Source organism: Myripristis murdjan, chromosome 16, assembly GCF_902150065.1.
Source record: "Myripristis murdjan chromosome 16, fMyrMur1.1, whole genome shotgun sequence".
Taxonomy (NCBI): Eukaryota; Metazoa; Chordata; class Actinopteri; order Holocentriformes; family Holocentridae; genus Myripristis; species Myripristis murdjan.
In genome coordinates, this window is record NC_043995.1 from 15,063,653 (window position 1) to 15,081,251 (window position 17,599).

General features: G+C 42.7%; 1 protein-coding gene across 3 annotated transcripts in view; it reads right to left on the reverse strand.

Moving 5' to 3' along the window:
- Nucleotides 1-1,362: 1,362 nt before the first annotated feature.
- lars2 (leucyl-tRNA synthetase 2, mitochondrial) overlaps nt 1,363-17,599 on the reverse strand; it is a 41,782-nt gene continuing 25,545 nt past the window's right edge. Inside the window, exons 13-21 of one of the 3 annotated variants that reach the window (XM_030073333.1) lie at nt 15,493-15,591; nt 12,743-12,880; nt 12,503-12,606; nt 10,949-11,128; nt 10,554-10,723; nt 9,468-9,545; nt 9,203-9,314; nt 6,238-6,365; nt 1,363-4,593 (exon numbers count right to left, since the gene is read on the reverse strand). In XM_030073333.1, the coding sequence (XP_029929193.1) occupies nt 4,414-4,593; nt 6,238-6,365; nt 9,203-9,314; nt 9,468-9,545; nt 10,554-10,723; nt 10,949-11,128; nt 12,503-12,606; nt 12,743-12,880; nt 15,493-15,591 (1,189 nt within the window). In that variant the 3' untranslated portion in view covers nt 1,363-4,413. Of the gene's footprint in view, nt 4,594-6,237; nt 6,366-9,202; nt 9,315-9,467; nt 9,546-9,611; nt 9,967-10,553; nt 10,724-10,948; nt 11,129-12,502; nt 12,607-12,742; nt 12,881-15,492; nt 15,592-17,599 lie in introns of those variants that run through there. The other 2 variants (XR_003929617.1, XM_030073334.1) reach the window with 2 other exon arrangements.

Below are 17,599 nucleotides of genomic sequence, written 5' to 3' on the forward strand. Positions count from 1 at the left end.
CAGTGCCCCTGCCCCCCCTAACTCCCCGAGGACCCTGCTCCCCACTTTTTCCTGACCCTGTTTGGCCAGTTTGGCGGAGCGAGGGGGGCCAGAGTACAGTAGTTAAGCCCATACATGCAGCAGAGGTCATATGGATGTGTATGGAAAAAGACAGGACTCCCAGGCAAACACTGTCGGATCTGATCCTTTTTATTTGAGTCCTGGATGGAGCCTGGTAGTGTAGACTATTATATCCCCATTGTCTGGCAGCAGCAACTGATGTGAGGAAATATGGAGCCAGTTAGAAAGTGTGTTGAGGGGGGCTCTAGGCTGCCGGTGGTGTTGCAATTATAACAGAGTGTTTATAAGGCATCACCATCTGTACAATGGGGAAGCAGCCACCACAACATAGGCATCCTCCAAGTAAGAGACCTAACTTACTTCCTGCTTTACACTGAGATATACCCCCACCAACCCACATGTTGTGAAGGTAGCAGTGCAGAAAAACACCTCCGAATTTGCATGCTGGAATTTAACACTCACACTCAAATATGCCCACACACACACACACACACACAAACACACACACTCACACACACAGGTGGCCTAGGCTTCAATTGAATAATGAATTATAAGTATGTAAATTAACATTTGAATGAATGGAAACCACAAACTTTAAATGTACTTGCTCAAATCACTGATTACTCCATAGCTGTTGCTCCTAGTACAACTCAGTGTTTACAAGTCCTTATTCAACAGTATGGCAGTTTAATTGCCTTTGCTATGTAAAAGGTTGCATCCATTTTAACAAAGTTTAACAAGCAAACTAATGCATGAGAAGGGACCTCTGGTAAATCCAGAAATAATCAAATCCATTATGGCACTTTATGACAATAACATGTCAACTTTTAACAATTAGTTCACACTGCTGGCAGCTGCAGGTCTGCCAATTACTTTTGCAGCAAAATGGACCATTATTTGTATATAAAACACCATCTGAGGTCACAAAAATAGATTTGAGGAACTGTAACTACAGAGCTGTATGTTTAGGAAAACAGTCAAGAAGAAAAAAAAGAACATGAGCAAAATATTATGCACATGTACACATGTTGGCTGCTCATTACACTGATTGAAAAATTAACTAACTATCTGTATTAAGTGCATTTTGATTTCTGTGAGAGTAATTCAAACATGCAATGTGATTCAGGTGATTTGCTTTACTACTACCTTCATAAAATGGCCCTTAGTTAATTTGGAGATGTGGTAAACAACAGCAGGAGTTTTGGAAAAGTTGAGATCACCAGCTTGGTTTCACTGATTATGTTAATGAACCCCCTGTGTCATTAGCACTTCATTAAGGTTGAGGTGGAGGAAAAGTAGAAGTGATACATTTATCTTTTATTTCCCTGCCTTGAAAATGTCAGCACATTGTCACTAATAATTTTGTACATAGTATTGTGCACAACACAAAGTATTTTAAGTACCATACATGCATACAAATATTTACATACAACCCTTTACATCAAAATGTATTACACGCTTGTGAGTGGATTTGTAGAAACCATAGGCTTATACACTTACTCAGGGCTGTAGGCTCTCCAGCATCCATCAGCCTAGATGCCTGTTACTATGGAGAGGTAAACAATTGAATAACTTTGGCAAGCGTGGTTCATTCACATAAATACCAAGCGCTTAGTTTAATCCTCAAAACAATTAAAAGACTAGTGAAAATCTTTTTTCAGTGACCTCACAGAAAATATATCCATGGATGAGCAAATTGCCAGTCTTGAGGTCAGTCTCCATGATAATGAGGCCTGGCATTATTGTGTCCTCCTGTGAAAACGAGGACCAGTCCAGGGACTTGCATTGTGCAATGGAGGGCGACTGTGACAGCGCTGTGTACTCCACCCTCGTTTCCACCAGATGAGTTTCTCAAGAGGAAAGGGGTGATTTTTAAACTCATCAAAGTGAATTCATGCTGTACATCTCCAGGGTAGGGACTACGAAGGCTGTGGTCTGAACGGAAAGTGAGTCACAGAGGAATACTGTTGCCTATTCAATAATCCTAGTCGTCATGGAAACTGCAGAGCTGACGAAAGTGTCAAATGACTTCAGGGGCTATCCGTGACCAAATTAATTAGTACAGGAAATGCACCATTACATATCAGACTTTATTTTACCAGCATTGCTGTTCTAATACCCACAGCTGAGCTATTTATTCCAAAATAAAGTGAAATTAGCCAGGAGAACATTGTTATGTCTGACCCCCTGTAAAAAAAAAAGGTCTACAGCACTCCTGTTTTACATGATACAGCAACTTCTGCGATCAAAGACCATCAGAAATATTGTTAAAGTCAGTTCAAGTTCAGGCTCGTTTATTTGGTATTGTGTTTGGCAAAGAAAGTGAAAAGGGAGGTGAGAAAAAAATCTGCAGCAGTAACACAAAGTGAATGGGATCAGGTGTTCACAACCACCTCCCATGAATCTTTTCTGTTTCACGCAGTGGCCTAAGAGTGTGAAACAAAACATGTCACACACAACAGAGATTAGTTGATACAAGATTTAAAAAAATGTGTCTGTATCCCTCTCGAGAGCTCACAAACACATTTTCCTCTTTGAGAGGTAGCAGTGACTAGTGGATGTAGAAAGAGTGTCTGTTTGCTCTTTCAGGTTATACTTTCATAAAACCATCACAAAGGAGGGAGACAATAGAGCACATAGTTAACAGAGCCATGGCTCTTTGCCCCCTCGCATTATTCGTGGTTTCTCTTCCTGTTATTCTGTCTCTCCTCTGACCTATTTCCTGTCACCTGATGGTCATAGATAGAGCATAGAAATATGGAAAAAAGATTAGGGGGTTCAGCAAGGAAGGCTTCCTTTCCCTGGCGCCTCCACATTTTTCTTGATTTCAGTGTCGAAACCAATTCAAGCCCTGCATTATTCATACGTGATCCCGCATTATTTTAGTAGTCACAACCTGATCATGAAGTATGAAAGCATTTTCTCATGGGGAAGCTGGCACACCCACTGAACTGATACTTCTTTTCAGGCCGTAACGCATATCCTCCTGTATTAGCTTCAAAGAGATTACAATCTGCATTAATCATTCACAGTGAAGTGACACTGTACAACACAGTAGACACTGCTAGAACAGCTGTGTTAAGAGACACTGCAAATCATGAAGGACTATCACGGGTGTGTATCAGATAAACTGCTGCTTACTCACTCAGTTTTCACAGAAAGGCCGGTGGGTGTATACAAAGATACTTTCCAGTGCTGTTGGCATTAATGGTCTTCCATGATAATGCTAATGGCTGACTCATTTTGGCCCAAAATTGAGAGGGGCAACTTGTACGCACATGTAGTTCGAGTTTTCAGCCAGTGTGTTCACTGACATTAAGCTAATGAATAGGTACTGGCAGCGGTGAGGCACAGCACTGCAGCTGGATTACACAAAACAGAACAGAGATGGAGAACAATGATGATGTGCTGGTGAGTTAATAAGTCCCTACCAAACACATTAGGCTCTTCAGTGCCTTCCAACAGAGGATCTGATGGCGACGAACCCAGAACAACAGCAAGCTGAGAGGCCAAGCAGACCATCACGTTGTATTGAAACAGCCCCGTTGTGTTGGGTAAGCACACAGCAGTCCATGTATAGTGTTTAAAAGAGCTTGACGGCTGAAAGGGACAAACAGAGGCGGCGGCAAACACTGATAAGGCAGGATCACGGCTGAGCGAGTCAGTCGAGACACAGGGCATGCAGGCATGTCAGACAGTGAGGTGTGAAGCTGTGGGTCTGAATGTCGAGCATGGCACGATGCTTTAAGTGGTGTTACAGGAGAACAGATGTATCTGAATGATGACTGGAACCTCAAGTGTGTGGGCTTACATCCAGTCAGGGCTGGGGGCTATGGTGGTATTGTAGGTTACAGGCACTTTCATAAGATATTTACACACAAGAGTCTGTTGATTAACAATCATTAGCAGTGATGACTAAGCAGGTAGAGGCAAATGATAGAACAGTTAGAAGACAATGTCAAGTCTCCTATTGCAATACTCAAATAGCGATATATTCTCCAGACCTACATCCAATCATTGAGGATTTGACTGTAACATGGAGGATGTTGTAAAAGAGACAGGCGCTACATCTCAATAGACAGGTTTGTTCTGTATTAAAAAAAATGTAGATACTTAATGTTTCATTTCAAAAATTAAACTTATGACAATCAAAAAATATAAATAAAATGTTCATTTTATTATATTTACATTTCATTGATGGCATTTTATACAAACAGACATCCACTCTTTCATCCCATTTGAACTTGTGACATAAAAACATCAACATCTCCTTGTTTATCCCTCTGTGCTCGGTCACTGACAGAAATTGGCAAACATACAATAGCTACAAAAACTGCGCCGGCTCCACTGGCATCACTCATCTATCAGGAAGTTGATGAGGGCAGTCCTGGGTGAGAGGATGGCTCGCTTGATGCTGCGCTCACCCAGCAGCTCCTGTCCAAGCTGGCTCTCCAGAACCAGCCGCTGTACCTGCTCAGCGTCTTGAGACATCTGCCGAGGCACTGTCACAGTCCCGCACACCTTGTTGTTGATCTGAGGGTCAGAATCAGAGATGGAGGGATGACAAAAGTGCCGCATCTCGTCAAATTACCTGCTTTTGACTCGTCTCCAGCTCTGACGAGAGGCACCCAAACTCTCTCCGGTGACGTAAAAGACCAAAAATGTGACAGACGTTGGTTTTCCTCCAGCTCTCTGTGTAGACTATACATGTACACTGAAGCATTTAGAACATGTAGTTAGTGGTAGATATGGGAAGGCCTGCCAGTCAGATGCTCTCTAATACAATGTGAAGAGTCTTCATGCCTTGTACTGTATGTTTATAGACAAGTGGGTCAAGCCGAAGCAGAAGCTGTATTTCACAGCGGATGGAAAGACAAGCCCACGTGTGCGCACAAGGGCTTGTTTATGAGCACATCTAGAAATGCTGGATGTGTGAGCATCTTTTAGAAAAATAAATGTGTGTGCGTTTGTGCATTTGTGAGGCCACTCGACCTTGGCCTGCCCTCTGGGACAAACCCGGGGCGATGATTAGAGGACAGAGGAAGTGAGGTTGCCTCCGCAGGGCTGAGGAAGGCCACAAGAAAGAGCTCTGACTTGAGCAAAACCAACACCATCTTTATCAAGCACAAACACACGGCACACTCGCTTTTTTCCCTCTTTTTCCTCTTTTCTCCCCGTGAGAGTGCAGAGGCAGAGAGCAGCTGGTGAAAGACAGGTGCTATTAGTCAGCTGACTGTGTTTGCTGTCATCACACCTCGTATGTGTTTGCAAGGATTAGAGGGTGCTCTCAGGGGAGAGGACCCGCTAGACCCTTCGAGAGAGCAGCCAGATTAAAGCAGGTTCAGCTTTTAGCTATTAACCGAGTCAATATTTGGAATTTGCACCAGCGTGTAGGGCAACGTGTAGACTGGCATGAGTGTGTGAGCAGATGAGTGAGTATTTGTGTACATGCATAAGGGAGTGTTAGCATGTGTGTATGTGCTCGGTATGCTTTGATGTGTCCACAGCTGATTTTCTGAACCAGTCCAACCATAGCTGGTTACTCTCACTGCTTGGCTGTGTACCCTGGAAAGTACACACACACACACACACACACACACACAAACACACACACACGCGTGCAGATTTCCATGTGTAATGATGACACACTCCCAAACTGAGGACTTTCACTAATTCTGTGAATGAGCACACAGGGAGAAAAATGTACAAATAAACGAGAGCAAGAGAGTGACAGAGAGTCAGGAATAACATGGCTGCTCTGCGCCCGGTCTCTAATTATTTACTACTTCACTATTTCGCCTGAAGCCGACCACTTGACATGCAGATGCGCAAACACACACAAATGCAGGCGTGCACACATACACACACACACACACACACACACACACACACACACACACAAGCTAATCATAGGCTCTCTTGAAAATTACAGAGTATGAATGTAATCATGGACCTAGAACTTTGAGTTAAAGAGTGGAGAGTTCGAGCGAAAATGCCAGCTCATATAAGAGTAAACATGTGTGCCTATGCCTATTAATATAGCTAAGTATATAATTCTGAATATGTGAGTAAGCAAAGAAAAAAAAGAAAGTCTAAATTCGTGAGTGTGCAAATGAGGCAGACGGCAGCGTCTTCTATCTGATCTGTATGCGTGTGTGTGTTTGTGTGTGGTCATACCCGTATGGCCAGCTCCACAAAGTCGGGGACCTCAAGGTACTCTGGGTCCACGGTTGGCCAAGGCTGCTGCAGGACATCTCCACCCCGCGAGAGGAGGGGGCTGAGGGGGTTTTTCACCTGGCAAAGACCTGAGACAGACCCGGCAGGAAACTCAGGATAACAACACTTACAACAGCCGTCACAGTACTGAGGGCATTTCCACTGCACTACAGGGTCACTCCAAACTGCGTCTAATTTTGTCTTGCACATTATAAAGCTTTCGTGTGAACCAAACAGCTGTAACACCCTCCCAGCCATGGAGCGGCTGAAAAATACAGCATGAACACAGACCATACCAGTCAAACTGGCCGCCTGTAAAGATGACCAACAGAGTTTTTGGCCACGAGTAGCGCTACTAGGTCAAGTCAATCCCCGGACAACAACCAAAACAGTTATCACGTGGTTTTAAAGCACGCACACAAGGACATATGAGCACACCACGAGCAGGGAGGTGAAGCAGTGCACAACACTGTGCACAGAGGGAGCCATTGCAGGTTTCTTTTCCTCACGGCTCACTCACTAAGCATGTTGGCAGAGGACAGACAAAACTGAGACTGAGAGAGAAAAAAAACAAACTCCTGATAGTGATGCTGAGTGGACAAAAAAGATATTGTATCAATTAAAGAGAAGTTTTTCATTGGTGGAAACAAGTCAGACAGAGAGAGGATTTTGCACCAGAGTGGCCATAGCATTCTTCTTACTTGACTGAGAAGTTAGCTTGTGAGCTAGTCTCGAAGTTATTTGTCTCCAAAACTGAGCTGGACGTTCTTGTAAATGATGTCCAGTAGCCAGTGTTTACCAACTACGGCTGTCAATCAAATGACAGGGTGGTGGGGGCTTCCTCCAAGCCTCTGCAGTGACATCTGGATGTAAACTTGTGTTTTGTAAGCACTTAAACTTGGGACTTTCTGAACATCTTTGAATGTACTGTAATAAATTTACTCAACATTGTCACTAGGCTCTCACAAGAAAGTACATCTGTACAGGTGAAATTATGTTTATAAACAAATCCATGTTGTTTACATGGAAATCTCAGTTGCCCATCTTTAAATAAAAGCAGGCCAGAGAAAGCACTAAGACTGCCTTTCCCTTTGCCTCCACTTCAGCTTGTTTTCCCATTTTATTATTATTGAAAAATGACCCCCCTCATCCTGACTCTCAGTAAAACAAGCAAGCATACATCCCACAGGAGGCACACGGGAAGGATGTGAACTTCCTCTATCCTGCGCTGTGTGTATGCATGTTGCACACAAACAGCAACCAAAAGTATAACGTATGCTGAGGTCGACTGCGGCAGGGGTCACATGTCCCTGAACTGTAAGTCCCCGTTTATGAGCCTGCTGTTTCACATTTGATCTCAACCAAAAAAAAAAAAAAAAAAAAAAAAAAAAAAAAAAAAAAAACTAGATGCACAATCACAAACAAAAGCAAATGTTGCATGCGCTCACTGATAAATATTTGCATTACTATTCTTTTATTGATTACATTCATTCCTTTCCCCCTGACATTTTCTTTAACCCTCTAAACTACATGCTTGCCCTGAATCCTTATGATAACCTGAATTTAATCCAAATTATAACCTTACGGCCAATCTTACGAAGAAAAAAAAAAAAAAAAAAAAAAAAACAGCCCGTCATAGATGCAAGCTCTGGCAAAACGTCTTCACTTGGGAGGATTTGCCTTATTTTTCTAAACTTGAAAGTACAAAAATACAAGAGCATAAACACACACAACCTCACACACCTCCTCCCACCAGCAGGCATCTGTCAGATTCCCTGAATGCGGCTATCAGCTGGAGGATATGGCTTTCCGGAGACCTCTGCTGCACCCCTTGCTCTGCTGTGTGCAGAAGGTTTGCGTACGTGTGGCTTCGGCACTAAAGGGACACGAGCACGAGGGGCAAACTTCCACAGAAGCCACTAAACTGGCTGTACGTCCTCCCATTTATTGTTTGTTGGCTTGACATTTGTTTTCTATACAAGGCAAGTAGCCAAAATCCCATTGAGTTTCCTCTGAAAGACGCTGAGGCCATTTCAGCTGACCTGGACATAAAAATTTGGTTTGGTGGTAGGTATAGTAATATTACAAATGAGCGTAAAAGTATATACTAAGGCTGAAGAATTAGAAAAGATTAGATCAAAAAGATTATCAAAACTGCAATATGGCCAAGTGCAATATCCAAACCACAGGGGCTCCATTTTTTTTTTTTTTTATAAAAGGTAAAAAATGTGACAAAATATGATCACAAATTTAGCATTATGGTGCTGCAGAGATGCACTTGCCAACAAATAGTATTTTCCAGATACTCAAGAAAATATGTTTGTAGTTGAAGTCACACTAACATTTTAACAGCACTTTGAGTGAAAATGAAAATGATAATGAAACAATGATCATTCCTATTAAAATCATGGATCATACAGCAACCACAACATCAGAAAATTAATCGCAACATGATTTTTTTTTTTTTTTTTAATCTCATTATTCAGCCCTGGTAAACGCTCAGTGTCACACTCATGCTCAGTGACTGAATGGCTGTTGATTACATCAGCAGGGCGTTGTGAAAACAGTGGTATTAGATAAGCGGCAGTGTCAACATTACATCCATCTGAGGCAACATCCGCAGAACCACCTCGTTTTACCCCAAACTTCACGTCTCACCGTCGCTGTCTTTCTGAAATGTGGCTCTAACGTTTCATCAAAGGTGTCAGTGGACGTTTGGCATCCTGCTGTGTTATTAAAACATATTACATCTGGCACCGAAGTAGTCATATCTAGGATTTGTTGTGTGATAAGTAACGAGTTATGCTGCTCTCTTATTAACTTTCATCCTCATCTGTCCTCCCACACACTCTCCTCTCAGTGTGCACAGTGTGTGTGTCTGTGTGTGCACAGTGAATTATCTGTGTGTAATCTAAATAACACAAACCTGCCCAAAGTTCAGAAGTGAGGTGAGGGGCCATGGGTGCTGTCATCAAAACCAGCGTAGCCAGAGCTTCCTCAAACTCTGCACTGTGCTGCACCACCCTGACTGTTGCACTCTGAACACGCACACACGCACACACACACACACACACACACACACACACACACACACACACAGAGTTAAAAATGTGATTCTCAGAGCGTATAATAAGCATATGGTGAGGATAAGTGTAGTGTGTTTATTTCCAGTTACCACAGTGCCCACTTACAGTCAGTGTATTGGTAAGTCCCATAAGACGAGAAATGGCTGCGTTAAAAAGGAAGTCCCCTGTGAAGTGAGCTGTGACCTGGAACCAGCACCAAAAAGAAAGACTGGTGAGACACTGAGTTAGCACAACACTGCCTTTACACTTTTTGGACTACTTTTCATCCACTGCCTGCCTTGGACAAATGGGCGCTTCCTGATGGGAAGTCTGCGTCATGAAATATTTTTTAGTCAGCCCGTGTGTCTCTGAAGAATTACTGGAAAACAATGAGAGGCCCAGAAAAAAAAAGCCTCCATCCCTGTTATCACCTCGTGTGCCAGCTGAAGGCACAGAGCACCATGCATGTGAGCATTCCACCGCTTAGCCTTCTGGGAAGAGCCCATCTGGGAAGGGCCCTCGGGAGGCGGTCGATGACTGAGGCTTTTCTGACGGGCAAATCAAAGGACAGCCCAGCTTTGGGAGCTTAGGGTAAACAGACTGAGGTCCTTTAAAAGCACCGGCCCTGAGGGGGGAGAGAATCAAATCTGGCAGCGAAAGCAGGCTATTTATAAAGTGTGAAAGAAGAGAGAGTGGATTTAAAATCAATTTCCCTTCCCCTCTTCCCTTGCTCTTTACTCTGGGGGTTTCAGGTTACAATGGATGTTCAGCATAGCATGGAATGGCTGGACCTCTGTCACAGCAGGATGGTGCAATGAGTGGCATCTTACCTTCGATTATGTTATGCATCATGACTTACAAAAACACAATCTGATACATTGGGAGGGTCTTTCAAATTGCACACTAAAAATAAGACTACACATGACTTGACTAAAAGAGAAATGACTGGTATAACAAGATGACTAACCACCACCTGACTCACTGTGGGATCTACATTTTTTAATTTGCTCATTCAAACTTAGGGGGAAACTCTGTTAGTTGAACAGTGGGTCCATTAGTGACCCCTACTGGTCCAGATTGGTGCTGTATATCATCAAAAAAAAAATCTGCTCCTGTGAAACATTGTGAGTCATGCATTTACAGATAAGGGATAATCACTGAGTACTAAAATAATAAAAGCGTTCACGCCGTACACATGCAGTGGCCTTGTACCTGTTCGATGGCGTAGTTCTTGTTGTCCCAGATCTTGCGGGCCTCTGTCTGCTCTTTTTTCTTGAGCAGGGAGGGGTTGGGGACGTCTCCAAGCTGCCGAGCCCCTCTCAGCTTGGTCACCAGCTGCCACAGGCGAGACTGCCATCGCAGCACCCCGGGGAGGGCGTCCGCTGAGAGGGACAACACACACACAAATATGGTTATATAGGAGGATTCTCCTTCCAAAATGACACACATCACAAGAAAAGTAGTTGTTGTTTTTTTTTTGAAAATGGTTGCTAGCATAAAAGTAGAACTACAGATTTTAAACTATAAGCCAAACATAAGAAGAAAAATAGTATTTTTTTCTGCCTGGGGTTTCAGGTCTAGTGGTGTCTTGTGGCGTCTCAGCTCACTCTTGGCATTCCACAGGATGTCCTGTTCAGGCGGCGCGGCGTAAAGGATGTAGAGCCGGACCGTGTCGATGCCGTACTGCTGCACCACCTCCTGGGGGTCGAGTCCGTTGTGTTTTGACTTACTCATCTTCTCCCATGTCACCTCGAGACGCCCGCCTCCCAGCGGCACCGGCTCCTCACCTACAAGGGCAAAGGTTAGGAGTCAGAGGTCAGAAGAGAGGCAGAGGCAACAGGGGCACTTGGCCTCACTCGTAAGCCACAAACTTGCCTATGCCCATTTTTCCAATTGCACGATGAATAACAATTATATAGGACACTGCAAATATGTTTCACCCTGTTCTTCCTCCCATCACCCATTCCTATCCACTGTGTACAGAGATGAACAAATAAACAAATAAAAAATAAAAAAACAAGATAAAAATAAGACAAAACAAGATAATAGAAACAAGATAAAAGGTAAAATAAGTTAATACCAATAATAATCCAATAAAGTAAAACAAAAAATATAACTATAATAAAATAAAATAAAATGAAATGAAATGAAATGAAATGAAATGAAATGAAATGAAATGAAATGAAATAAAACAAAACATAATGTTACTTTACTCCATCAAAGTTTGTTCTTGCACATGAAGGTTACCAGCATTGACAATGTGTCTCAAAAAGTACATAATATCTATTTTTGGCATATTTTACTATTCTGTAGCCCTCTCTTCAATTTGCATAAGTCATTTTTAATATTTCCTGTTGGCTCTTGGATGATTTTACTGTTGGTAAGGTATTTTGCATCTGCTTTGAAAAATGCTATACAAATAATGTTTCCTCTTTCTTCTTCTCCTGTTCCTGCTTTTATTTTCAGTAAAAGCAGGAATAGGATAGTCAAAGTTTTGTGCTCCACAGCAGTCTAATATCCTGCAAACACAAAAAGGATATTGTATGTATTCTTTGGACAGGTTATTTCCGTGCTTCTAAGAATCTACAGCTCGGCGGTGGCGGTGGATTGATCTGCCATAGTTTCAGCTCACTTCTGGATCAATAGGTTCACTGCAGGGGCAGATCTGACTAGACGAATCTCACTGTCGGAGGCACTTCAGAAAAGAAAATGTTAGACTGAGTCCATCTGAGTCTCTAATGCTGAGCGAGAGGCTTCCCTCTGTCTGTACGCCGCCATCGGCTCCTGTTTACCCTGTTACTTAGCAATAGGGAGGAGCTGAAAATCCTTAGGCAAGAACCCAATTCAAAGAGACTGCAATGCTAAAAGAAAATGGATCTTTTACGTTTCTTTACAAGACTTCCATACTGGACTGCTGTTCAGAGCAGCCGGTTACCTGCTCATTGTATCAGGAGGTTATGGAGCACTGCAATAAGCAGCAGATTAAGAATGAGATGGATTGTTTTCAATACATCTTGTGCTGAAAAACTCTACACACAATGTCACTGCTGCCGATTTCTTTCACCTGTGACCTTGGTGTTTTCATGTGCTGTTTTACCTCGCACAGCAACATTCGGTGTCACACATCACATTCACACAGTGCAGATTCAGTCAGTGAATACCTGTGAAGTCTATGTCTTCTCTCTTCACGTACTGGCCGCTGTCTGCCAGTCTGAAAGTCTGGCCCTTGATCAGACCCTGGACCAGCAGCTTCCTAAAGGGCTCTCTAAAAGGCAGAGGGAGGGTTCCAGGGTTGATAAATACATAAGCAAGCACCAGAACAACACAAACACACACATACACACACACAGGAAGCCCACATACAGCAAGAGCAGACAAGGAGCGGTGTGTATTCATGCTACCTGTGAGCCACAAGACCCTGGTCCCTGCAGAAGTGGGAGAGGAAGCGGGCGTAGTACAAGTGCATGACAGCGTGCTCCTTCCCTCCGATGTAAACATCCACAGGCAGCCAGTGATCTGCTAAGGGGCGCTCGAAAGGTCTGAGGACGGGAAAAGGGGAAAGGAAGGTCAGGCTTTCAAGTGGCAATCCGTGGGAGCCATGGTGGAGTCTTGGGTGCTAAGTGGTCACTGCTGTGTTTTGGGGGGGGTTTTTGTTGGGGTTTTTTTGCACTGCACTTCCAAGAGAACACAATCAGTGCACCAGGCGCTGTGGCGTCTTTTCCCTCAGATTCTTTTGATGAAGTTTGAGTTTCCGTAGGTGGTGCTCTTTTTTTTGTCTGTCATTTTTTTCCTATTTGTTCCAGACAAACCACTGTTGTTGTTTCTGGTAAAATAAAATGCATCACTTCCCGTGGGCCAGAGGATTTTTCTTTCAGGAAAGGATTGCTTGGAAATTGGTGGTAAGGATGGTTATGGTCATATAAAAGCTCCCATTAACTAGTTATAGGCTGAATCACTATTGTGTTTTGTCAATCAGCAGAACAGAGCAACGAAACAGATTTTTGTTTATAGAAATATGTCACAGGTTATTAGTGGAGTCTGACTGATATACTGGCTGTTTATTGGCTGATACTGGCTCATCAAAAATATATTATATCAGTCAATATACAAAAAAACGACAGTATATATTGTAATAAAAAGTACCTGAGATAATTGTGTGTGTGTGTGTGTGTGTGTGTGTGTGTGTGTTTGTGTGGTTGTGGGAGGGAGACAAAGCGAGAATGGAAAGAAATGGAAATAATTTAACAGGTGCTGGATTATTTGCACAATATTATCATGTGCCTATTATGAACATGATATCAGTATTTCATTTCTAAAATATCACAGGTATCATCAATACTTGTATATTGCAAGATGCCTGATTACAACTATTACTACCAAGTTTGGGGATACTTATATCTTTATCAGACATTTTTAAAAACAAATATCAATATTGGTGTTGGCGCCTAAAATCCAGTGTAAGTCGGGCTCTAGCTGTTACTTGAAAAACTTGTCAGATGTCAGTGGCTTTCATGTGGTGTCTTACTGTGGCTATGCACACACTCATCCTCTAGGGGGCAGCCTGAATCTGACACAGAGAGATCCGCTGGGGGAGCTCACAGGCGAGCAGCATTACAGAGGCACCATCCTCTCGCTGGCTTCACACTCTCACACACCGGCAAGCCAACGTAAAAATAAATTTACACAACAGAAGTGTGAGTTTAGAGTTCAGCTTCAAGACTTCCTCCATGCTCACTTTCCTCAATCTCTTCTTTAGTGGCTGGTTGTGGAGAGAGAAAAAAAAAATATCCGAGATGAAAAAAATATCTGGGTTGCTTATTTTAGATTTTCAACAGGATGGCTGCCCTCCGTTAGTGTGACTGGCATGATGGTCAGCATGGGCCGGGATTCTGCCTAATAATGATGCTTTTTAGAGCCGACTCCTATCTCTGTGTGTCACCTTTCACATTAGTCATTACTCTCCTCCAACCCCCTCCTCTCTCTCACTTTCTGCCTCCCTACTGGCTGATGGAGTCTGGGGATAATTGAACTGCAGAAAAAAGGGGGGAAAAAAAACAACTTATGAACTCACTAGGCAGAAAATAATCTAGCCTGTTTGTTGGCACCAGGCCAGGCACTTCTAATGTATAACCTCATACACACACACACACTTCTATGTGCAGCTGCCCATTTCACTCCTCTCACTCGCTTCTTTCAACCTCCCCTAATTCCTGTTTTCATCTTTTCCCGGGAACACACACAAGGCTCAGCAGGCCAACTGGATGCACAAATAGTGTAATTGCTTTTTCTGTTGTGCCATAATCTGTCCCACTAAGAAAAGTGATGGGGAGACCGCCCCCCCCTCTCTTAAAGCAGCTTTACAGCAAGGTCAGGGCACTGGGAAATTAATCTCTTTTGTCAAGCTCAGGGTATCGCCACCATCCCAGCAGGTGACAGCTATGGCTTTATAATCTCCATTAGCAAGGAATGCAACTCCAGGCAAACATGTGTGTGAGTGTGTGTGGGAGGAAAGAGCGTAGAGTGATATGTACACAGGCAGTGTGTGTACCTTCAAAATGGGAAAGTGGAGGATAGTGGGGGATCTCATAGTGGGTATAATTATGTGTTTGGCTATAATTTTGTGAGAGGGTGTTTGTTACTGTGTGTGCCACAGTGTCGTTGAGTGAGTGTGTGTGCATGTGTGTGTTGAAGTGGAAATGAGAATGCAAGGCAAAAAAAAAAAAAAAGGGAACTGAGTTTGCCAGTGTTTGCGAACCTAAGATTAAATTGATTGAAATGTTTTTTTTAATAACTGGAAAACAGACAGCTTAGTTTATACAAACACTGCTGGAGAACCGTGTCTGACTCTGTGCTCTCTCCATTTCAATTTCATTTCGACTAATAGGCTGAAAATGCGATCTGGGCAAGTCCTGCTAAATTCTGTCACTGACTGTGAGAAAACAATGATAAAAAAAAAAAAAAAATTAAAAATGAACAAAAGAGGTGTTCCTGGGTCTGGCAGCAGATTATACTATTATACATCATCATCTTGGTGGGAGCATCACGTAGACACTGTTCTAAAAGCTTCCATGTGATGGCTTCATTCAATCATGGACTGATGGAAACAGAGGAGTGAAGTCAGACAGAGGCTGCAGCCGAGCCTTGTTCATACCTGTCTGGGTTATGAGGGTCTGTGTATCTAAAGTAATACCAGGCTGAGTCCACAAATGTGTCCATGGTGTCAGTCTCTCTCCTCGCTGGACCTTTGCATCTAACGTAGGAACAGAAACACACACACAAACACACACAGAGGACAGACAGTGGAAGAAAAAAATCAATATCAGACTGACAAATCAGAAAATGAATAAATAAACCATTCCTCCTTGTATGCCTAGAGAACTGGCCTATTATTATGATTTTTTTTTTTTTTGTATTTGTGTGTGTGTGTGTGTGTGTGTGTGTGTGTGTGTGTGTGTGGCTGGCTGGCTGGCTCCATCTGGCTGTGGGGGTCACATCCCTGTAGAGAAGCAGAGCCGGAGCCAGACTGGCACCAGCGCCCCGTTCCTGTGCCCTGACTAACAGGCTGAGCCAACAGGGAGCAAACTGGCAGGCCTCATGCATGATCATGTGTTTGTGTTGGAAATGCCACCCCGCCCCTTTTTTATCCAAACCAAACAGCACTGGGGACACAACGCAAATCTGCCAACATCACTTGCGCAGTGGGGGAGAGGGCATCCACAAAGGCACGGGAAAAAAAGAGACCACTTTTTGGGGGAAGTAGTTTTTGATCAGATTTGAAGGACTTAATGGAACGGTGAAAGCGTCTGCCTCTCGCTCCGTAATGAGTCTAAACTGACAGAAAATCAGTGTCCTGGAAAACTAAACAGAAGCACAGCGCTGGGATTTGCTTTGTGCAGCAGAGCAGGTGTCTTTCCCTGGACCTTATGGGATATTTACACTTTGTTTTACTGTCTCTTTGTGTCTGTGAGCCTGACGACAATGTTTTCACTCACACAGACAGATTCATCTGCCAGTCACATTCCTCATCTTTGTCTCACTCTTAATTCAGTTCAGCTCAGTTAGATTCAATTCAATTCAATTCACTTTGGCTTTAAAGGGATGGCAAAACTTAAAATTTGTGCTGCAACCCAGGTCAATTCAGTGAGCTTTACTGGCATGAAGTAATTCAGCTGCCAAAGCTTTGGTCGTAAACAACAGGGATAAAATTAATTGTGACAATCAAAGAGCTCAAGGGAATGAAAAAAATAATGGCAATAATTTTTGTAGTAATATAGTAACAGTGTATGAAAAATAAAGATTAAAACAAACAAATAAATAAAAGTAAAAAATATATATATAAATAAAAGTAAAAAAAAACAAAACAAAAGGAAATAAAAGTAAAAAATACAATAAACATGAAAAATACTCAATACCTTACTCAATAACAGACAGATCGATCATCTATGAAAAATGAAGATGTAAATAACTAAATAAATAAGAATAGAAATAAAAAATAAAAATAAAATAAAGAAAGAAATATCAAAAACTCAACTTACTCACTAACAGACACACTGCTTTCTATGAAACATAAAGAGGACAAAAAATATAAATAAATAACTAAAGATAAAACAATAAATCACTGTAGAAATAAAAATGTAATATAAAAATTAAATAAATATAAAAATACTTGCTAACTCCCTCACTATAAGACACATTGCTCTCTGACAGTGACACACACTGGGAGGTGACACTCCCTTCTTTACAACCCCCTCTCGACCACCCACCATGCCAGACTATAGTAAGGACTGTGAAGATGAGGTAAGCGCTGGAGGTTGCCTAGCAACAAGCCTAAGGTGTAGCAAGGTTAATATTTGAAAGCCAGGTGTTATTTCGTGAGATGAAAACCCTGCTATATAACAAAGCCCCCGTCCATCTCGCAAAATGGAGAAAGGCTTTAATGCCTGAGTGATTTCTCACCTCCTCTGTGAGGCTGGAGCAGCCAATCAGGAGCCGGATTTCGGTCATTTGACAGACAGCTGGTACTGGGCTACAGTCAGACCCCCAAGGATCAGATTAGACTACACACTGACAATTTTTCTCAGGAGACAGCCCTCCTTTCAGCCATGAAAGCTGCCTAACATCACAACTAGGCAGTAGTAGGAGTGTGTGTGTAAGTGAGTGAGAGTGTGTGTGTGCATGTTTGGTGGAATGAGCCAAAAGGAGGTAAAAGGCTCTCAAACAGATGAGGCAAGAGAAGCAGCTGCCCATTCTGTGGAAAC